At 54.8% G+C, this 23,284-nt stretch overlaps 1 protein-coding gene across 3 annotated transcripts in view; it reads right to left on the bottom strand.

Moving 5' to 3' along the window:
- RBM33 (RNA binding motif protein 33) overlaps positions 1-23,284 on the bottom strand; it is an 84,591-nt gene continuing 61,307 nt past the window's right edge. The window contains exons 15-18 of one of the 3 annotated variants that reach the window (XM_053925979.2): positions 10,806-11,015; positions 8,849-9,037; positions 3,739-3,827; positions 1-3,423 (exon numbers count right to left, since the gene is read on the bottom strand). In XM_053925979.2, the coding sequence (XP_053781954.1) occupies positions 3,375-3,423; positions 3,739-3,827; positions 8,849-9,037; positions 10,806-11,015 (537 nt within the window). In that variant the 3' untranslated portion in view covers positions 1-3,374. The remainder of the gene's footprint in view (positions 3,424-3,738; positions 3,828-8,848; positions 9,038-10,805; positions 11,016-23,284) is intronic. The other 2 variants (XM_053925980.2, XM_053925981.2) reach the window with 2 other exon arrangements.

Raw genomic sequence — 23,284 nt, 5'->3', positions numbered from 1 at the left:
CGTCCAGCAGACGCTTCCCGAGACGCCGGGTGCCCAGCACCCACACGCTCCTCCACTGGCCTGCCTGCTTCCGAGTAGGTGCATGCACTAGGAGACAGACGAGGGCGAACACTCGTCACAGCTGCTCCACTCTGCAGGCCTGTCCTCCCCCACGGCCCTTCCTCCTGCCCCTTCACCCTCCCCTGCCCCTAGCTCCTCCCAGCAACAAAATCTTCTGTTGGCAGAAATAAGTAAAATGCTGTCGGAAGAAGGACCCCTGGGTGCAGAGTCTAAGCTGCCACAGTTCAGAATGCTACAGAACCAAGCATGAACAATTGTTTCTCAGGACCTTTACAAATCACCTTTACAAAGCGACAACCCAATGGGAAGTACTTATGAAGAAGCCTGCCCCTCCCGCCCTGCCTCCCTGGGGCCGAGGCCACAGACACCTACTGGATGCTGCCTGTTCAGGAACGGGGACCCTCAACATTTCTTCTGGAAAAAGAGACAAGACTTCTCCTTCAGAGGAACACCAATATAAGGATTTAACAAAGGCGGCCAGACCAACAGTACCGCAAGGTTATGCCCAGGTAGCTGGGTGCACTTGTTACAGCACAAACTCAGAACAAGGTAACGCAAAAGGAAAGTACCTCTTCGGCTCCACAAAGCCGCCTGCTGTGCTTCCCTTACGAGATACACGGGTAGTTACTGGCTTTAAGCTTCTTGAATTTGTGAACAAATAATACACAGGTCAGGATAAATGTATTGACTTACTCCCATCTTTATAAAAATCGAATATACACACGAACACATCAACAATTATGGAACTGTATCCATTAAACTTTCATGAGACAACACAAAAGAACTAGCAAACAGCTAAGGTGTTGCTGAATTGAAAGCATTTCCAATAACGCTTGGATCGTAAAAGGTCCGTATTTACACGGTCTGTGGGACGCTCCCGCGACCCGTTTACACGCATGATAGAGAAAGAACAGAGATAATGGTTGCAACAGATCTTCCAAAAGGGCTCAGCTCTGGTGCCCGACTTCCCCACAGGAAGTGCACCGAGAATGGAAGGATCATGACTTTCTAATTCTTCTTTCCTTTTCTGCAGTTTCCTCCCAGGAAACGCAGCCACGCCCCTAGGTCCAGCAGCGCTGCAGCGCGCGCTGAGCAGCAGTGAGCATGGAGCTGTGCCTACCAGGGCTCTGGGAAAAGCCCACTGCAGCTTGGGGTCAGCCTTGCAAGGGCTGTGTGTCCAGAGAAAGCTGGCGTGCGTGCGCACACGCCCTGGGCACCCGTGTGCACTCCGAGGCCAGGAGGCCGGCCCAGTGAAGGGCCCACACGGAGTGTGCGAGCACACGTTGCTGACAGAGAGCAGGCTCCTGTGCCTGCTCCTCAGAGAGTGCATGCAGGCTTTGGTGCCCACACCACAGCACACTCGGACTACTTCAGGTGGCGAGAGCTGGCTGGGCTCATGCTAGTGCCCCACGCGTCCTCAGCACAGAGCCCCCTGACTGTGAGCCCCTGCTGGCACCCAGCATGGGGAAGGGGTCTGGGTTGCTCTGAACTAGAGCTCCGACTACCTCCCCGCCTCCACGCAGCTCTCCGTGGGCTGAGCTAACTCCACTACACGTTTGCACGGGAACACACCTGCAGCTACTTGTAGAGAGGGTATAGTAAGCCCGTGTCAAGCAGCCGACAGGCACAGGGACCGACGCCTGGGAAGCCCCACGGAGCCTCTGGAGTGAGGGTGGCGGGTGCCCGAGTCGCAGGCAGTCCCAGGGGGCCCTGCAAGGCCTACACTTTGCTGCACTGGCGTCTCCTGTGAATGGCCGGCACACCCCCCGGCCCAAGCTTGCTCTCAGCACACAATGCCACCTGAGAATGAAGGTGACATGGGGTCTCACAGGGTCTGGGGACTCCCCTCCATTGCCGGCCACTTACTTTGAAAAAGTAAAACAATACAACTGTGCAGACAGGATGGCACTAACTCCCACAACCTGGGTCAGGCGCCCTCCGCTCCCACAGGGGGCTGGGCCGCACAGGCCTCTGGGTCCCCATGCGGGTCCCCGCCAGGCTGACCAGAACGGCCAGTGGCAACAAGCTTCTATTTCCGCCGACTCTGTGGGTAACTCGGATGTGGCATCTCAGGTATGAAGCACCGCAGAGAAGTCTGGGTCTGCCCTAGTACCGTGGCTCCAAAGCTCGGGGGCCCATGGGGCTCAGTCCCGATGCGACTCTTCCGCGAGCGGAGGCACAGTAAGGCACTTGGTCAGCGCCGGCCCAGAGTGCAGCTTCCTAAGGCTACTACGGGAACACGGGTCCCACCTGAAAAGGCCTCCGCAGAACCGCCCAGGTGCGGTCATGGGGGACACACCAAGCTCACTGTCCCTGTGACACAGTTGCCCACAGCACACGCCACGGAGAGCGCCGGGCCAGGGTCAGGGCCCTCCCGGGTCTGCTGAAAGACAGTGCCTCGCCCACTCAGAAGGCCTTCAAAAACAGAAGAAGAAGGAGAAGAAGAAGAAGGAGGAGAAGAAGATAGGTTAATCAAAGCAATAACCAGCTTCCCAAAGAACGGTGCATGCCAAGAGCCAGTGCCCTGGGTCTGCCACTTTGCACTGCACTAGATAAAGAGAACGCCACCCCCCAGGTCTGGTCAGGCTCTGGGCTGTGCCCCTGCCCGGCAGGTGCGCTGTGCCTCCCACCGGGCAGCGGACACCCACGGGGGCCATGGCCAGAGAGCAGCACACACAGGCACGGTGGCGACCGCCGGGTCCTCGCCTTACGTGGGAAGTTAAATGGGGCGGGCAGTCCCTTAGGAACTCACATTCAGACCCTTTATAAGAACCAGACTGAGCCGCACACGGCACCCCGCACCCACACCCTGCTTTCCAGGACATGCAGTTGGTAGCCATGGCCACCTGCATTCCCATCTGTGGCCCGAGAGCCTCTGGGGGGCTTCCAGAAAAGACAGCCCGGCCCAGCCTGCGCTGAAGATGAGTGCAACCATTATCAAATGCTCTTTGCTGGGAGAAGCACGGGAATCGGTGCCGCTAGCGCCCTCCCTGACCCTGAGTCACGGGGAGCGCTCGATCGATCAGACAGTGAGGTCACGAAGAACAACGTCTACATGCATTGTAAGCACTTTGAAAACAAAAGAAAACAAGGACTAGAGTTCTCGGAGGTGACGACAGAATCTGAAGCCATCTAACACCGAACTGCAGCCTGCCACGTCCCACAAGTCCGGCTCTCCCAGAATCAACGCTGGGCCACCCGGCACTCCGGACGGTCGGCAGGGCTGGGTAGAGCCCGCAGCGGGTGCCAGCAGCTCCCTTGAAGAAATTCCTCAGCTTGTGTGTGCGGTGTGAGGTCGGTCTCCCTGTCAGAAGTCACTCGACAATCAGGGCCACGTTTATGTGGGACAGATCTATCATGTGCCTGTGGGGACGAGAGAAAAGAAGGCGTCAACACCATAGGCCAGAGAAAGCTCCAGGGGGCGGCGGGCCCCCGTAAGGGGAGCCGACTCCAGGACAGTGCAGGCTGACAGCAATGCCGCGTGCAAAACGGACACAAGGGCCACCTGTCCCCCCCGAGGAAGGCAGCAGCACCCACTGCGAGTCCCTGCGTGCTTCCCCAGGGACGGGCACACGCACCAGCATGTAAAGAGACAGCGACTCTGACCCAACGCGGATGGCAGAGGAGAGCCCCCCCCCCCCATGCCCAAGCCCCCACAACCATGGTGTCCACGGCTACCTGTGGAACTTCTGCTGAAATGCTAGCGCGTGGGCTGGCTCCTTAAACTTAGCTATGGCTTTCCGTTGCTGGGGAAGCATCTGTAAACTCTAGAGAAAAAACAAAGACATTTTAACATCACGCTATGTGGTAAAAAAGAGACACATATGTGTAAACATTAACACAAAATTCAAATTCAGACGGACGCTCGGATCTCTAAAACAGTGTGCTTTAGTGAGCCACGCCCCGAGAGCATGTACGCTCTCCAGGCCTGGGGTTTGGGCCTGCCCACGTCTGCCCACAGCAGCAGGCAGTCTTCCCTCCACACCGCCTCTGAGCCAAGGGCAGGCACCCTGCAGAGCCCTCCCTGTTCTCTTTCCCCATCAGGCAACTGTCTGTGGAATCTCGGGTTTGAAAATGCTAGGCTCCTCTCCTACAGGAAAACACCTCCCGACCTCAGCGGAGAGCACCTCCCCAGGAGACTCCCCAGTGTGGAATGAGGACACATGGATGCGTCTTCACCATCTGCCCTGTAAGCCGGGAACACACCCACTGAAAGAGGAAGTGCTGGCGCAGAGCAGCGGGCAGTCAGGGGGGCAGGCCCTCCAGGGCAAGAACCATCCCAAGTCTGCTTCCTGTCTGGTCCCCTTTATTTGCATTTTGGTGCCTTTTCAAAAAAAACAAACCCTATTTTCTAGATATGACAATGAATCTCAAAAATTGTCCCCTTTCAACTTATCAAAATGACAAGTATCAGCGATTTCTTAGAAGCACAGTTAAAAAGACAGCTGCACTAGAAGCTGAAAGGCTCACTTACCATTGCCTCCCTGAAAGGCTCTGGCTACAAGCAGGCCCGCATTTCACCCAAAGTTCAAACCCACCACGTCCCAGCCTCCCACTGGCACGCGACAGAAAGGCTGACTGCCCGACGCTCGCCTGGCCCCCTGGTCAGCCCTCAGCGGCAAGGTGGCCCCAGACGGGTCCCAGGCAGCAGCCGCCCTGCTGTAAAGTGCAAACTGCTGGAACGCTCAAGCTGGCACTTCTGCACTCGCACCTCTGCCCACGCGGGCCACAGGGCCACCCAGCCTGCGGCACCCGCTCACAGAGAGCCTCGCACGTGGCCCATGGGCCCGGGCCTCCTCCCCACCGGGAAGCACGACCCCTGGCCAGGAGTGCGAGTCCACGTGGTCAGACCCACTGGATGCTCTTCCCTCTGGCCAACAACCCCTCACACCTTCATGAAGTCCCCACCTAAAGCCAACAACGCTCTCCCTTGTTTTAACACAACAGTGAAACTGCTTCAACGTGGCCCGTTGAGGGGATGGCCCCAGGACCTGACTCTGGGGTCTTTCCCACTGGCAAGGAGGCACCAGGAGGAGCAAGCACTGTCCCAAAGGGGCCTGAGCAGTAATTGGGGGACCTTTGCAGCAGAGTCCTGGGCAGCCCTGTCCCACACCGATGTCACGAGATCGATTCTGGCTCCTTTGCATAATCATAAAAACAAACCCCATGTCCTAGCTGTCCCTGTCCAGCTGATCCAAACCAGCAGCAGCAGCCCCGCCGGGGCCGGTCCTCTCCAACACAGACTCCACGCTCGCACGTGCTTCTGAGCTCCCCACACCCATGCCCACCACGGCCACCCCATCTTCTGCAAAGACAGGCCCTTCCTCAGAGTTCTGTGTCCTCGCCCTGTCTCACAACTGCCCCAGAACTTGGTGGGACAGCCTCTGCTGACCTGTCTGCCATGAGAGCTTCAGGCCCTGTGGCCACGCCCAGACCTTCTGTAAGCCTGGCGGCGCCTGGCCACCCCGTTCTCCTTCCCAAATGTCCTGGGTGCCAAGCGACGGGATACCTTCACGGGAGATACTGATTGTCTTCCAAGTCATCTACCAGCCCTTCCCTGTCAGTCGGAACCAGACCCGGTGCCGGAGGTGCTCTCACTGGCCCGGGCGCCTTCTACTCAGACTCTCCAGTGGGACCCTGCCTTCCTGGCCGCTCAAGGGGGCCCCTGTCTGTGTAGACTGGGATGCTTTCTCAGGCTGGCAGTCCAGTGGCCTGAAGCAGCTGCAGGACCGCCCCAGGACAGGCCAAGCTGGTGTCAGGCGCTGCCATGCTGTCCTCCCTGCCTCACCACACCACCCCATGGGGACACGGGGCTCCCTGTCTGTCGTCTCCCCCGTCCCGGGTCAGGGACCAATGAGTGATGTGGGAGCGCTGAAGGTCTTCTGTGGCCCGTGAGGGTCTGATGGGGACGCCTGCACTCACGGAGGGAAGCGCTCTATCCGGAAGCCCTCTGTCCGGAAGCCGCACAGTAACCCCCACCCCAGACTGATGCCAAAACCTCACCTCAAAGCCCAACTACAGCTTCCGCGCTGGCTGCGTTCTGCCTCCAGGACCATCGGGAAGGCGAGACAGACGTCGGCAGAGACACAGTGACAATCACAGAACTGGGCCCAGACAGGTGGCACCTAAGCACCGGCTGTTACTGCTTGGGGGTCGCAGGGACCCCGAAGTGAGAAGGAACTCTGTGCTCTCGGGAGGAAATGACCTTTTGTTTCTCTGCCATGGTTTCTCAGCCATCACAGGGTGACGAACTTTTCTGAGCACATGTCAGGCACGACCCAGACAACAGGGAAACAAAGACCACGAGTGAAGGAACCTCAGAAGTCGTGACTCCCCTGCTCCTGGGTCCAGCCCCCCAACGGCTGAGTGGGCTCTGTCTTCCAGACAGAGCAGGCAGGGAGGGTCAGCCCCTGCAGGAGGCCATTCCTGCGGGCAGGATGGGCCCTGTCACTAGAGAGCCCTGGACCTCCACAAGCCCTGCCCCCATACCCTCTTTCCCCTACGCCCCCCCCCTTCCATGTGCCTGCAGGTGACAGCCAGGTTCCGACTCTCACTGCGCCCTCTCACCTGGAACCCTGAAACCCTGAAACCCACCACTTACTCTCTCCTGCCACTCCTCCCTTCTGGATGGAAACGCTACTCATCCCTCACTGTATGAACGGGCGTCTGCAGACAAATGCCTTTGAGACAGACTTCCCGGCGAGGTGTGTGAGTATAGTTCAAGAGGAGACCATAACCTGAGAGCAAGGTGGCTGCCTCAGGGACCCCACAGCTGGAGCAGCTGCAACTCCGTAACTGAGGGGCCCAGAGAGCTGCGTCCTGCCCAGCGCACCACTGCTGTTGCACTACGTGGGCGCGAGGTGGCGCCACAGCCCAAGGGCTCAGCTGAGGCTGCCCAGCGGGAGGCCTCTGACCGCCCACCCCCCCACCCCTTTCAAGCCTATTTGTATTTAAACCACCATTGTAACAAGACATTGTTGTAAGCATTGTTTCTAAAATCCATGCTCACCACTGACCCTGCCGCAGAAGCTGGTTACCCCAGTGTCATATGGCCAGGAGAAGCTCAGCATTCGTGACTGAAGGTTTAACATAGGCTCCCCACTCAAGACCAGCCCCGGGAGCGAACCTCAGGGACTTCACGGAGTGGGGACCCCCCTTGTGTCTCATTCTAGGGGTGACTGATGCACCTGAGAATGTCTCCCTCCCATCCCTCCCTCACTCTGCCATGAAGAGGAGTCATCAAACAACCCAGAGTGGCTTTGGTTGCCTTCAGGTGCCCTCCCTCAGACTTTACAACCTCTACCACAATGACCTCTAGTCTTCCTTCCTAGGAACAGTGGACAGAAAGGTGGAGGCGGGGTGGGGGGAGGTCATCCCAGAGAGGCAGAACTCCAAAACACAGAGTTCCCATTCCAAGATGGCCACGATGAGGCTGAGTGGCAGAACTGCTATTCGCAGCGACAAACCCGGGCTCTGCCAGCACGATGAACACCACCAGCACTGGCCGTGGGTCGGGAGGCAGCATCCACTCAAGGGCACGCTCAAAAATCACTGCGGGTGACCTGAGGAGGCCGGGCCCCACCACCACTCCCTGCCCCAACAGAGACAGCAGGGCAGCGGGCTGCAGCACCGGACCTCACTGGGAGCCCGGTTCTCAGGACTTTTACTCCTGGGCTCCCTGCTGACCTGTGATTTGACCCCAAATTGTCAGCCACTGCTGGCCTGAGTCTCGGAGCAGGACGGCCACATCTGCGCACCTGATATCCTCCAGTGCCCGCTGTGTTCCTGCCAATGAGTCCCGAAGACTGGGGACTGTCTGGGAAACAGCGTCCCTGGGCTCGGTGCTTCTGATGACAAGGAAGCCCCCCTCCACCAACGGGAAGTGCACTCTTCAACAGAAGCCAGCGTCCTTGGTCACCTTTTCACCCCTGCGTGCAACATGATGGACCCTGCTGTTGTCCCGGGAAAGGAAGAGCTTTCCGCAACACGGGAGGTCTAAGATGCACTGAAAGGGAACTGCCCGCGCCTGCTCCCCTCTGGACGTGCTCCCCCTCGTGAAGCTGTGGCCACGGCACACCCTGAGAGGAAACGCCGGGCGCCCCGGCACCCTTGAGTCTCCATCCATCAGCCACAAGTGCAACATGCCCAGTGCTCAGGCGCGGCTTAGGCGCGGGCGGCAAGAAGGCAGGCTGAAACAAACGGGAGCCCCTGGAGAACCAGGCAGCACCACCAGCGCCACCCAACACAGCCACAGCCGCTGCGGGGCCAGGGCCTGGACAGCAGAGCGGGCCTCTGCAGCTGGCCCGGCAGCAACCCTGAAGCTCCTGAAGTTTTAGCCAGTTTTAAAATTAAGGGACTGAAATACAGTCCATGTTACTTCATGTTTGTGAAATTGAATCCATGTCCCACAGCTGTCAGTGTGGGAGGTTGTTTCTGGGTATCAGGGTCAAGAACACTACATACTTTACAAATTTTAAGTTGTCACACACAAAACAAGCGTATGGCATAAAAACACTACTTACACGATTGCATATGTGAACTCTGCGATAACGTAAGGATTTCAAAGCATCATTTGTTGAGATGGAATAATTAGTCCATGAAGTTTGTAAGTGAGCACCTGCAAATTTCCAAATAATCTAACTCTGAGGCAACAGTTCCGACAGGAGGTGCACACAGAAGGTACCATTCTTCTGAAACGCATTACCTTCACATGCAGTGACCCACGCTCTGCATTAAACCCAGAAATCACGGGACAAAGAGCCCGGACACCACAAGCCAGGAGGCCTACCTGAATGGGCCCCACCGACGTGAGCAGGCTCCTCAGCTGGGCGTCAGTGGTGGACGACGACAGGCCTTCCACAGACACAACACAGGGCTGCGGCTTGCACTCCACCACCCGCAGGTTCTGCTTGTTGGGCATCGGGCGCCCACGGCCCATCGGCCCCGCCGCTCCCCGGCCTCTCCCGTGCATGAGGGCCTGCCAACGACAAGAGTGACCAGTCAACTTGGAAGCTTTGCATTTTTCTGCACAACTGCTAAGACATAACAGTGAGCAAGTAACTCAGAATCCATTAAAATGTACCACAAGCTACGCATTTCCCACAGTTTTTGCCCACTCTCGGAAAAGAACGGAATGTCTACAGAGACACCACCACCCAACCAACGAAAGGAAGGGCCGGACAGGGGCTGAGCCGGAGCAGGCCTGGGGCACAGCAGGGACTAGAGGCCCCTTCTGCACTCCCGCCGCGCTGTGTGACCAGCAGGACCCCGGGGCCCAGGGACGTGTGGTAAGTGGCACACTTAGCGTTCAGGCAGGTCCTGAGGCCCCCCCCCCCGCCCCGAGCCCAAGGTTCTCCCTCCATACTCCACGCCTGCTCCGCAGGGTGGTGCCACCCACTACCGCCACACAGGGACTGCAAGCTACCACCTCACCGATCCAGCTCTCGTGGATGGTAAACCTCCACCCTGAGCAGGAACTGCACATCACAAACTAGCGATGATGCCCTTTACCAGGGCACCGGGCTTAGGGCACCGACATCACAGGAGGGCAGATGGAGGGCAGGACAAGGGTGCGGAGTTTTGTTTGGGCCAGCGACTGTCCCCAGTGCGCCTCAAGGGTGTTTCACACATGCAACACCAGGTGGGCTCCCCTCAGATTGTCAAATAAAACAATGGCAACAGCCAACACAACAAAAGCCATCTGGTGCAAATGGAACAGAGTTATACCTATTTTTTGTTGGATTAGCAAAAAACAGTATTTTTTTGGTGTGCCGCAGAATTCTGGTAATCAGTGTGTGTGCCACGGGAGGAGAAAGGCTGGGCGCGCGCAGAGCTGCACAGGTGGGGTGCCTTTCCAAGGCCTGCTTACTGCACACCCACGGGGCGCCCTGACTGAAGGAGACCCGCACCACACCGCCCAGCAGCAGCACCTGCAGACATGACTTGCTGGGCCTGCCCACCTATGTCCTGCTGCCAGAATGGAAGCCTCCCCCCCACCCACATTGTCGCATGGCTGGGGGTAATGTGTCAAAGTAGTAACGATGCTCTCAAGACCCAGAACCGTCCTCATGTCACACACTACTACTCAAGTGTCCCAGCACTCTACAGGCAGGCAGGCAGGCTGGACTAGTCGGTCCCAGAGCTTTCCAGGAGACCCAACATGTGCCACTGACCCCCTACCCTCACCCTGGCACATCTCATCAGACAGGGTTCGCGCGGCTCTGGGAAGGCTGCGCAGGGGCCCCTCTCTAGGGGCAGGGAGCCGGCCCTCCACCTGTGGGACAGACGGGACAAGGTGCCGTACCCCTCGGAGAGGAGGCCGTAAGTGCAGCTCACAAAAGGAGAACACCTACCCCCGCAGGAGGGGTCCTGCTGCCCGTCCCTCTTGCCAGAGAAGACGATGCCCTGCTACCCACAGGGTGAGGGAAGGGCTCCAGAACCAGGGTCGGAGCCACTTTGCTGGGCGGGGTGCTTCACCTGCAAGGCCCCGGTTCCCCACCTGCCAGTTGGGGTGCTGAGGAGAAGACAGACAACCTGTGGAGTCTGGAAAGCCACTGCACCCTTGTGCTGGGTGCCGTCCTGGAGCTGAGCCATTAAAAAGTCGTAACAGGAGGCGTGCTTCTGCGAGCGAAGGCAGAACCAAGGAAACTGGGGTCCCTCATCCGGGCACTGCTGTGCACCAGGCACTCCCTCCCATCAGATCCGCCAGCCTCGCAGCCCGGGGCACCTATGGGGCGCAGGCGCACCTTCTTGGCCGGGTGGATCCCCTGGATGCTCCTGATGCCCGGAGGGCCGGCTGAGTGCACGTGGGCCCCGCCCGGCAGGTGCTGGGGCTGAGGGAGGGCCCCCTTGGTCAGCGTCACCTTGCGGGCAGGTTGCTGTCTCACTTCTGGGGGCTCGGGGGGCCTCTGGGGCTGGCCATCCAGGTGAAAAAAGCCATCACTCTCTCCTCCCTGCTGAAAGGAACAAGGCAGCAGACTGGTCAGTGTCTGTGCGGCACGATACCCTGCCTGCCGCACCAGTGAGTGTTCAACCAACCAAGAGGCAAACCATCGAACCCCAGAACACGGAACCTGTCGCGGCACTAGAGCCACCAGGAAATGTCTCACCTGACAGTGTCTGGGTTTGAGTAACACCTTTGAAATGAAAACACTGAGCACCTGGATGGCCCACTCGGGAGGTCTGTAATTCAAGTCAATGCTGCTTAGTTCAGTGAGACAGTGCTGAGCTTGAAACACACTTCACACTTAATATGCATTTTCCACTTGCACGAGCATGAGTGTTCAAACCACAAGAGTCTGTGTAAGTGCTGGTATTAACTCTTCCCCGCAACTCCACCCTGTGGTAAGCAGGCCACCATGTTCTTGCACCCCTGGCTGTGGTCATAAACCCTGGGGCATGTCCAGCCCTTCCTTCCTCAGATACAACACCGAGCACTCGGACTCTGGGCACAGGGCTGACAGGCTGGGGAGTGCCATCACCCCCTTCTGCTGAGTCACAAGTGCCACCAGCAGCCACAGCTCCATGATTTCAGAAGGGGAACTCGTGTATCCTAGTAAGAGCTTTCCAAGTACCAGCAATCTCACCTTTTGCATTTCACTAATGTTTCCTCATTTTATAACCTTAAAAACCGTTACGCATTCAGGAGGCAAGTGCCTATCAGGCTGCACCACCTACATCAGGACGCGGCGGGCAGCGCTCGGACCCTCGGGCTGTGCCCGCCAGGCTCCGGCAGCGTCAGGGGTAGTGTCTCTGAGTTGGACCTGGAAGGAAGGGTGGGTACCAGACAGCCACACCTTGCCAGCTAAGTTACGTGATCTCACCAGACACGGATGCTTGGAGGTGGACAGTCAGTTCAGACTTTCACGAGCACCCAGGGACACATCGGTTAGGGGTCAGGAACCCTTCCCTGTGCAGACTGCTCTGCTATGCAGCGTTTTCCAGGAGGAGCTTGGTAACTTGGCCCAGAAGCAGCCCATACAGTTTCTCTCTTTTGGAGACAGTTTAATGAAACTCGGGGCAGGAACAGGGGCTGGAGCAAAATGGGTATAGGTAAAATTATTGCAAAAACTGCCCCAACTAATGGGACCTAAGGAAAAAATGAGATTAGACAGTCACACAGAAAGGGGAGGCTTCTGGCCGTGGAAGCATGGGGAGATAGGCAAAGCCACCCCTTCACGGGCATGTAACTGGACAAAACTGTCCAAAACAAACATTTCAGGACGCAGGATATGAAACAGCGAGTGCAGTGGACGCAGGGCAGGGTCCCCAGAGGGCTGGTGAAAGGGCTGTCAGTGGAGGCAGCAAGCTGGGTGGAGGGGACAGGGGAGGCCTGCAGAGCCTCCAGCCTCCAGCTTGGCTTCTGTGTGCAACAACATTTGACTGGCCAGAAATCTGAGAATGAGAGCAAGGAAATCCTGGCCATGGGACAGCTACTGAAGGCCTAGCTCAGCCCCCCACAAAGGGCCTTGGGGCCGGCGGGAGGGAAGAGCCAGGGGGCTGCGAGCGTGGCTCAGACCTGCACAGACGGCTAGCTGAAGGGCCCGGCGACCCGACCCAAGTCCTCCTGAGGGGCTGACTGACCGCTAAGCTACGTGGTGATGGGGTCAGCCCCTAGGAAACCAGGCTGCGAAAGAACAAATACTTTGAACTAAATGAAAATGAAAATACAACATATCAAAACCCAGGGGATGCAACTACAGCACTTATATCAGAAAGGAAAAGACAGGTAAAATCAGTAACTTGAGCTTTTATCTAAAGAAGCTAGGGGGGAAAAACAGAAGGAAATGGATCGCAGTGAAAGACAATGACATAGTAAACAGGAAAATAGAGAAAAATCAATGAAACCGAAAGTTGTACTTTTGAGACCAACAAAATTAATAACCCTTTAAACTGACCAAGGAAACAGGACTTCACCAATGACTAAACTCAGAAACAGGAGAGAGGTGATCAGAACTGGTACTACAAAAATTAAAAGGGGTATTATACCAACAAATTAGACAATCTAGAAAAAACAACAAATTCCATAAAAGATGCAAGATACCAAAACTGATTTGAGACGAGACAAAAATGCCGCAGAAGAAAAATCCAGGCCCACATGGATTCAGCGATTAACTCTGTCGACTGCTTCATGAAGAAAGACCACCAGTCTCACACAGCCTCTTCTGGAAAGCAGAGAAGGAAGGACGTTCCCACTCGCTCCTGACCCCGGAGCCAGAGAAGGATGCGAGAGGAGAAAGCCACGAAAGCACACACCTCATGGGCACACATGGAGAGAGATGGCGCCAGCGTCTTGGTGAACTGACTCAGCAACACAGAAGATGGACCGCACACCACGACCACAGAAGATGTGTCCCAGGGCAGCAAGGCTGGGTCAACACTGGAAAAAGGGTCGGTTGGCCCAAGCTCGTTCCCAGACAGCGGACCAAGACCAGTCCTGCTGGTACAGGCAGCACTGGTCAGGATGGCCGGCCAGACCAGACGGGAGGGGCTGCTGTGACCCCGACAAAGGGCTCCACCCCGAGGGTTCCCTTCACACCCACGGCAGGGTGGAGTGCTATCTCCCCAAGCCCATTCCTACCCCAACTACCCAGATGAGTCAGCACACCCATCACCCGGGCGGCTTTCCCACACCAGTGATCCCCAGCTCTAACCCAGACACAGCCGCTCTACGGCTTCTCAGTGACAGCACTGTCCAGCGAGGGCCTGGGACACCAGAACCAGGCAGGCCCCTTGGTGTTCTGTGACTCTGCCTCAGTGATGTGCGTCACTGCTGCCCCTGAGTCACTCCCACCCTGTGAAGACAGAGCCCCAGGAAGACAGACCCCCTGCAGGGTGGTGGTGGTCCACATGAGCAGGCTGCTGGCAGGCGCACCTTGAACTTCCCCCCAAGGCCTTTACTCCAAGGTGTGGCAGGTTCCCCAGTTGGGCAGTAACAACCTGTGCTGAGAGCACAATTACTCAATAGCTATGAAATTTTCTACGCCAAAAAGTTAAAAAATTTGTATGGATATGTACGTATAACATGTCCCCACCTCCCTTAAGAGCCAGTGACGCATCACACAATAATTTATCTAAAACCCTGCTGCAACTATGTTTGCACAAGATTCATACACGCACGACTCTCATGTTAAGTCACACGGTTCTGAAAACGTCTCTCCCTCCCATGAGCTGACACGTCACCGCAGCCCTGAGGCTCCCCCCACGGCTGGGCTCCACAGCCTGCTGACTGCTCTCCAGCGCCCGTGCGCTCCACTCGTGTGGGTTGCAACCCGGTCATGCTGGCACCCTCAGCTCTCTGGGGGAGTCTCCCATTTTATGGGGCTCCCTGGAAGCTCACCTGACGAGGTGAGAGTTCAAGGGCACCTGGCACACATGCTATCTTGTAAAACTCTTCAGACCCCAGGAAGTCTAGTTTTGTTAGCCAAGCGAAGCCCCAGCGTGCGCACAGGCTGCACAGGGCACACTGACACATGAAGGGGCTCTGCACGTGCCGGCACAGCCTTGGCGTGCCCAGGCCGTGCCCGTGGGCACACTCGTGCCTGCTACACGTCAGGCCAAGGCCACAGAGGCTGGCCTCTGGGTGCACACAAGCCTCACACTGCCCCAAGCAGACAGGCCCATCAGCGGGTGCAAGGGTCCTGAAGGAAGGGGTCCACATGGACCGTGGACGGGAAGGAGCCCTTGCATGATGAGAGCCGGAAGGCAGGCGTGCTGGAAAGCCTACTATGACTGACACAGAAGAGCTTGCGCCAGCCCTAGGGGACTGCTACTGGCCTAGTTGAAGGTATTCGATGTACAGATATTTGGGTGACAAATATACAACCCAATGACTGTTGAACTGGAAATTGAGAGCAAATATTTAGTAAATAAACACCCCAAAGAAAAATTTTCATTATTATTTTGAATAACTGATCATTTACATGTGACCATATTCATGTGAGGTATGAATCCTAAAAAAACAAAGTTCTAAACTTTTATTTTCCTTTCAAGAAAAGTTTACTCTTTCATGCAGGTGAGATCCCCATTTACAGTTCAGAAATACAGGATAGGAGAACTTCCAGACAAGGTGGAGGTGTAGGTACACACACACTGCCTCCTGGCACAACCAAAAGAAGGACAACAACAAGTTTGAAAACAAAAAACAACCAGAACTGCCAGAAAACCGAATGGAAGTCCAACAACCAAGGAGATAAAGAAGAAACATTCACCTGGACCGGTAGGAAGGGCGGAGACGGCTGCCAGGTGGAGAGGACTCGTGGCAAGGTAGCAGCTGGAGGAGTGGCCGTCCCACAATCCTGTGCAGATAAACAGGGAGGAACAACTGGGGAGCGAGACAGACAGGCAACCCAGGGCCCCAGCGCAGGGAAATGAAGCCTCAAAACCTCTGACTGAAAACACCTGTGGGGGTTGAGGTGGCAGGAGAAACTCCCAGCCTCACAGGAGAGTCTGTTGGAGAGACCCACAGGGTCCTAGAAGGTACACAAGCTCACCCACCGGGAATCAGCACCAGAAGGGCCCAATTTGCTGTGGGTAGTGGGAGAGGTGACTGAAAGCTGGCAGAGAGCCAAGCAAGCTGCATTGTTCCCTCTGGGACTGCTCCCCAACATTTAGCGCCACAATGCAGACACGGGTTGCCCCACTCTGGCAAATACCTAAGGCTCCGCCCCTTACTACATAACAGGTGTGCTGAGACCCCCCCCCCCAAAAAAAAGGCCCAAATGAAAGAACAGATCAAAGTGCCAGAAAAAACACAACTAAGTGATGAAGAGACAGCCAACCTATCAGATGCACAGTTCAAAACACTGGTAATCAGGAAGTTCACAGAATTGGTTGAATTTGGTCACAAATTAGATGAAAAAATGAAGGCTATGCTAAGAGAAACAAAGGAAAATGTACAGGGAACCAGTAGTGATAGGAAAGAACTGGGAATCAAATCAACGGTAGGGACCAGAAGGAAGAAAGAAACACTCAACGAGAACAGAATGAAGAAACAAGAATTCAAAAACATGAGGAGAGGCTTAGGAACCTCCAGGACAACTTTAAACTTTCCAACATCCGAATCATAGGGGTGCCAGAAGGAGAAGAGGAAGAACAAAAAATTGAAAACTTATTTGAACAAATAATGAAGGAGAACTTCCCTAATCTGGCAGAGGAAATAGACTTCCAGGAAGCTCAGAGAGTCCCAAAGAAGCTGGACCCAAGGAGGAACACGCCAAGGTACATCATAATCACATTACCCAAGATTAAACAGAAGGAGAGAATCTTAGAAGCAGCAATAGAAAAGGACACAGTTACCTACAAAGGAGTTCCCATAAGACTGTCAGCTGATTTCTCAAAAGAAACCTTACAGGCAAGAAGGGGCTGGAAAGAAGTATTCCAAGTCATGAAAGGCAAGGACCTACATCCAAGATTGCTCCATCCAGCAAAGCGATCATTTAGAATAGAAGGGCAGATAAAGTGCTTCCCAGAGAAGGTCAAGTTAAAGGAGTTCATCATCACCAAGCCCTTATTATATGAAATGTTAAAGGGACCCATCTAAGAAATAGAAGATCAAAAACCACGAACAGTAAAATGACAACAAACTCACAACTATCAACAACTGAACCTAAAAAACAACAACAACAAACTAAGCAAACAACTAGAACAGGCACAGAATCACAGAAATAGAGATCACACGAAGGGTTATCAGCGGGGACAGGGAGAGTGGCGGAAGAGGTACAGGGAATAAGAAGCTTAAATGGCAGGTACAAAATAGACGGGGAGGTTAAGAATAGTATGGGAAATGGAGAAGCCAAAGAACTTATATGCACAACCCATGGACATGAACTACACAGTGGGGGAATGCTGGTGGGAGGAAGGATACAGGGTGGAGGGGAATAAATGGGAGAAAAAAATGGGACAACTGTAATGGCATAATCAATAAAATATATTTGTAAAAAAAATACAGTTCAGAAATACAAGTATAACAAATTGCCTCTCCACGCTTTTGGGGGCTGCCAAAACTGTGTGCCTTCCAGAGCTGAAAATGACCCAGGAAACCCCACAGCAGGCGTCTCCAAGGCCCTGCTGGGGTCCTCACCTCCCACCAGGAGAGAGTGTCACAACCACTCAGCGCACCCCACTCCAGGCAGGGACGGAGGAGCTAACGTCTGCCTCACATCTGCACTATGACCGAAGGGTTCCTGCGTCTGCAGGACACTGTCTGCCCCTCTGCCCTCCGCAGAGCAAACACCGTCATCCTCACTTTACAAATGAAATCCCCAGGCCCTGGTCACACTGGAACAGCTGGGCCTGCTGTCCCCAGGAAACAGAAGGTCTACCCATCATTCAGCTAAATTAAATGAAGGACAACTATAATAACGGGCTTTTGCATTTTTCTGAAAACCATATGGAGCACTCAAGGCTTAACTACAAGTAACAAATTATTTCATTTTCTAATAAAAACAAAGTTTTTTTCCTCCCAATTGAGAGAACAATTCTTGCTTTTCTAATTGGCACAAGGAAAAGCCAATTCTTAGGAGAAATGGTAAATTCCAGAGTTGCCGCAGCCAACACCAGGAACAGAGTCAGACACAGTTCCTTACGAGGTGTGGCTGGGGACAGACTGCCGCCCCTACTCAGACAGACAGAACGCCCCCCCCCCAGCACACACGTCTGTCAGGAGTCTTCTAGAACTCCAGCACAGAGTCAGAGTGCCGGGAGACGCGAATTCGAAAACACCGTCCATTCAGATCAGGAACTTCAGAGCCCTGGCACCTGACGGTGAGGAAACCAATGGCCATCTGCGGAAGGCAGATTACATTCCAGCCCAAAGGCAGCGAGTCTGCTCTGAAATGCCTTCCTCTGGGCTGCAGAGGCCACTTCTAAATCCATTCCGTGGCGGTGCACTTGGATGCTATTTTAAATGTCTTTCACACCCTCCAAAACAGATGAGAAAAAAATAAGTTGACCAAACTGGAACTACTTTGTTGATTTTTTCACAAATGATTATCTTTTATAAAATGTGTCTTTGGAGTAGTTTTTCTTAAGTATAAAGGTACTACCTCAGTTAAGAAGGCTTAGGGAATACTTTTTATCAGCTTAATCTTTAAAAAAATGTGGTTTGTGGCCACCAACATTAGCAGGACAAATTTATTTATAACAAATGGTTTAAATGTACAGATAAAAAGGCCTATTGATACCACCAGGGCATCTTGCAATTTGACAGATCAAATCTTATTTTCATTCTTAAAGCCCATGAAGAAGAGATATCACTGACTTGCATTCACTAGTGAGCAAATTGATTAATCCCTCTCTATAGAAATCTCAACTCTTGATTACACCTATCAGACGCTCAGCAGCATTATTCTGGACTGACAACACTTTGACAAATTCCCCAACCGTTCTCTCAGCCTTTGTGGCCCTTCTAGCTCGCTAGCATTAACCCTGATGAAAAATTAATTTTCCTTATCTTTTTCTAAACCCCAAAGTCCAAATCCGCCAAACTGGCAACTCTTTCTGTAAAGGTATTATAAAAACCTCTGGAAGATTAATTGCATGTCTTCAGGTGACATTAAATTAATTTCTGTGCCATGACAGACACTTGATACTCGCACTGAGAGGACAGATAACATTGTCAGGACACACAGGAGCACAGTGGCTGGGGTCCCGGGCAGCCCCCTGTGAATTCCCCTCCGACAGGCCTGCTGCCCTGTCTCGGCACTGAGCTCTTGGGGCCTCCTCGCTCACCCCGTGCACAGGCTCCCATCCCCACCCCCGTGCCCAGCCTCGCCCTGTCACCTTCCTTAGGGTACTCAGAATCGGGACAGTGAATGACAGGCGGGCTGTGCGAGGCCCCACACGCAAATACACGGAGGCCCTGTGCTGTCTCTGAAGACGACACTCTCATCCAGGCTCCTGGGCCGAGGCCCTGAGGAGAGCTGCAGCGTGGTGTAAGGACACTTCTCGTCTGCAGCTTCACCTGTTCTCCGCAGCGAACTACCCCGGCCTGTGGCGAGCGTGCCGATGTGTCAACAATGTCCATTGAGAAAGCTTCTGTCACATTCCGGGAATGGGTGCAGGCAGGCCGAGCCGGGACAGCCCAGGTCAGAGAGGGGCAGAGAGGCAGGCCCCTGGCGCGCCCAGCTGCTGGGCCTGACAGAGGGGATGCAGGGTGCAGGCCCTCTCTCGGTGGGCGGGTTGGGGCTCTTTAAGAAGCAAAACGGGCCTTTGGAGTAAAAAACACAGCCCTGAGCGTCGGAGGGAATCACGCCCTGGGCTCCCCAGTTCCTGCTGCAGAATCTCTGCCCGAGAAGGACAAAATCTGCTAACTCGGGTGCTTCTGGTGAGAGTGTCGAGTGGGCCGAGGCCCAGGCTCTGGCAGGGCAGCAGCTCCAAGCCTCTGTCCCAAGGGGCATGGCAGCAGGTGGGCAGGGCAGGAGTCAGCTCTCATGTCGCAGTGGCCCTCCCACCAGTCCCTGCCCCTCTGTCCACACCAGAGCAGTGTCCTCACCAGCTGGTCCTCTACTACCCGCGGTCCGCCTGCCCTCTCCAGGCCTTCCAGCACCTGCCCTCAGTTAGGAACTGGCCACGGTTTCCCTGCCACAGGAACTCTGCCTGTGTCCCCTCCGCCCAGAGGGGGCTTTCCCTCCCTGGACCCACACCCCGCCATTGCCGCCACTCCCCTCAGTCGCTCCTCCAGGTGTCCCTGCCATGATACTGCCTGTGCCTGCTGTCGGCCCTGGCCTGTGACGGTGGCATGGGGGTCTGCACAGCACCCTTTCTCTGCAGTGGCACACAGAGCTGCTCAGCCCCAAGTCAGGTCTCTGTGACAGTCTCAATCCCAGCTGCTGGCACTGGCACATGACCCTTGCCGGACAGCAGTGAGGAAGTGGCTGTGTCCCAGCCAGAGCTGCCAACCAGCCCTGTGGCAACACCCAGCAAACAGAACGAGCTCCAGCACACGACTCCAGGTCCCGCCTGTGCCCAGTGCGCCACAGAGGGCAGGGCCCCCAGAACCCTGTGAGGCACCCCCACCCCACAGGAGCCCTGACATCAGTGCCTTCAAACAGTGAGCCCAACCCCAACCCCACCCCTACCCCAAACGTAACTGTAACCCTAACCCTAACCCTGGTCCACAGAAACTCATTTTTAACATTTAAATAGTGGTATTTAATCCTCTTAAAATTCTCTCACAAGGACAATTGTTCAAGAAATAAATTCAATGTGGCAAACAGTATTTTCTACTCAAATCAAAGACCTATGTCAACAACTATAATGCACAACCGAATCCAGCCGGCGCAGGCGGTCTCCCAACATGCACCCTGCCTAGGAACTCACTGTGGACAAAGGCCCGGCCGAGAGCCCACAGGTGGTGGCACCCAGGGAGCAGGCCCAGGTGCTGACCACCATGGGGACCCAGGGCTGCTGCAGAGCGCCGGCCAGAGGCCACAAGAGGAACTGAGTGTTCTGCGCCAGAAGGGATGGGTGTGTCTGAAGAACGCTGGAGACACACCCCAGGACAGCACCGGCTTACAGCGGCTCTCCCAGGCCAGCCCGGGAGCACTCTGGGACCACTCTAACATCAAACAAACAATGGCAGCAACAATTCACTGGGCGCGATCAGGGTTCGAAGCCCACGCTGCTGTAATGAGTGATCACGGGACAGGCCAGGGCAGGGAGGAAGCTGCCCTAGCAGGGGTGAGCCAGCCGCCGGCAGAAGAACAGGGTGGGCTCTGGGGAATCGGGCGCTGCTGAGGCTGTGCAAGCCCACAAGAAATGGGACCGTCCATCTCCAAGTGCTCTCCCAGGAATTCCGCATCATACAGGGTGAGGGGTGGCCCTATGGAGGAGACTGGGACCACACCACATTAACTCAAGTCACCAAAGTGCCAGCCAGCAGTGGACAAACCACCGCTATGTGCCCAGGCAGGATGCTGCGAGGAGGACTCCCTATCCCTCTGCACATCCCCACCAAAAACGCCAACCCAACACGGGCCACGAGGGCACGCGAGACAACGCAACTCGAGACAGAAGGAGGCCGAGATCGGAGCAGGCGATCCTGGACCCTTGTGCCTGGTGGAAACAGCGGCTCTGAAGGACAGGATGGGGACCGCTGGCAGAACCCGCGTGTGTCCTGTGGGTCAGGGGGCAGCGCTGCGTCAGGGATCGCTGCTCAGGTTTTTGGTGACATACGAGTGTGGTTCTGTAAGAGACTATCCCTGTTCTAAAGTGAAGACACTGCATCTCCAGCCTGTGCTCCAATGGCTTGAAAAAAGCGTGTGTGTGTGCGCGCGCGCGCGTGCATGTGTGTAAAAGGGCAGAAAGTGAAGCAATGGAAAGGCAAACACAGCAAAACACAAACAAGGGGTGAATCTGGTAAGAGCGCCCGAGTCCCTTACACTAATTTTGCACCTTGTCTTAAATTACAATTATACCAAATAAAACGCTTCCCACTCCACCACCGAGCTTGGGTATGTGCACATTGCCTGTCCTACCCTCTCAGAAAAAAACGGGAACTTCCAGGCTACAGCCCTGATGACGACACCAGGGCACTCGCCCGGGGACAGCCAGCTGTCCTGCAGGGCTTCCTGTGTGGCTCCCACTCCTCTGTGTGGCCCGCAGCACAAAGGAGTGCTTACTTCATTTGCTGCCAAGTTCTTAAAGTCTGCATCGTCTCAACTAGATAGAATAAGGCAGTGAATTCAGGATTTGCTTTTTATTTCTGAAAGAACCCTATAACTGCGGCTCTAAATAAATCAGGTTCTCATCCTTAAAAATACAAGAAAAGCGTGGTAATATTTATTGAGCTACTACCATGTGCTGAGACATTTAAGACTTTTTAATTCTCACAACCACCTGGGAGGAAACTGGCCCCACCTTCCTGAGGGGGGGTCAGGTAACCATGGTTACAGGGATGCACAGGAACCCCCCACGCAAACCCACAGACCCCACAAAGGTCCCCATTTCCCTTCAGTGGGAGGACAGAGCTGCAGGCCTAATTAAATTCCTCAAGAAAGGAATTTCCTGTGGAATGTGCATGTTCTAATTCCTTTTTCTGAAGTTTAATCACAAAGAATGGCTAATGATGACGATAGCATATTTACATTAAGTAAACATTTTATAATTTTATATCACTGTTATTTGAGCAGTTTTTCTGGATTACATTATAGAAAAATTATGATTGAACAAGGTTGCTCTTTATGGTTTCTTCTGAAAATTAAATACTTAAAAGTAGCCTTCTGAGAAATGAGTGAATGGAGAACATTTTCCCATTTTAAGGAATAAGCAGAATCATTTAAGACAATTCTTTAAGTAGATTACTCACACCTAGCACGCAGACACGCCGCACTTTAGAAGTGGTGTTTGCCTGCACACAGCTCTCTGTATAAGCAACATTAATTTGTTCCTTTTGAAATCTCACCTAACAAATCCGGACAATAAAATACAGACGGGGAAAAAACTCACATTCACATAGATGACAGATTGATTAGCTGTATCGTATAACAAAAGGTCTCTTTATATTCCAATTACTCCTACCGTCCTCACCCAAAGTTCCAGGTGGAAAGCGTGCCCCATCTGACCCACACAGACCTGCTCTAAGGGACGTGGGTCCACAGTGCACAGCAAGTTACAGCCGCACTCAGCCAGGACACATGACCAATGGCCTGCGACGTGGCTGCTGGGATGTCCTAGAACAGGGATAATGGAAGCCCAGCTACCCCCCGCCCCTAGCACTGCCCCAGTCACGCTGCTCTGCCGTTCCTCTGGGCCCTCCCCAGAGCGCTCGCCAGTCGGTCACGGGCAGTCGGGGCTGGCCAGCACAACAGGACTTAATCACCCTCACCTAGAAGCCCACTAAAAGTTTTCTGAATCAGCTCGGACAGCTCTGTACTCTCACAGCAAACAGAATATCACCCTTAATCAGGAAAAAAGTCACACTATGGGGGAAGCAGCAGCAACAGTAACTATTATCAACCATGGCTGGGAGCAGAGGGTTCAGAAGCCTCGCTCCGCTGCTGGACAGCAGCCAGGTGACCCAGACTCCCAGCACCAGCGCTCAGAGTCGCCCTCATGGCCCCCCACATCCCCCACCAGTAGGGGGGAGAGGCCCTTCCGCGGGCGCTGTGAGTGCAAGGGAACCCCGGGCTCCCTGGGCTGCTGCCACGACCACCAGGCGGCGCGGCGTGGGAACCACAACATGGACTTCTGGAAGGACCTCAGGGGCACTGTGAAAGGAAAACGG

Source organism: Desmodus rotundus, chromosome 6 (genome assembly GCF_022682495.2).
Source record: "Desmodus rotundus isolate HL8 chromosome 6, HLdesRot8A.1, whole genome shotgun sequence".
Lineage (NCBI taxonomy): Eukaryota > Metazoa > Chordata > Mammalia > Chiroptera > Phyllostomidae > Desmodus > Desmodus rotundus.
The sequence above is the reverse complement of the archived record's forward strand: the minus strand, read 5'-3'. Positions and strand labels throughout refer to the sequence as shown.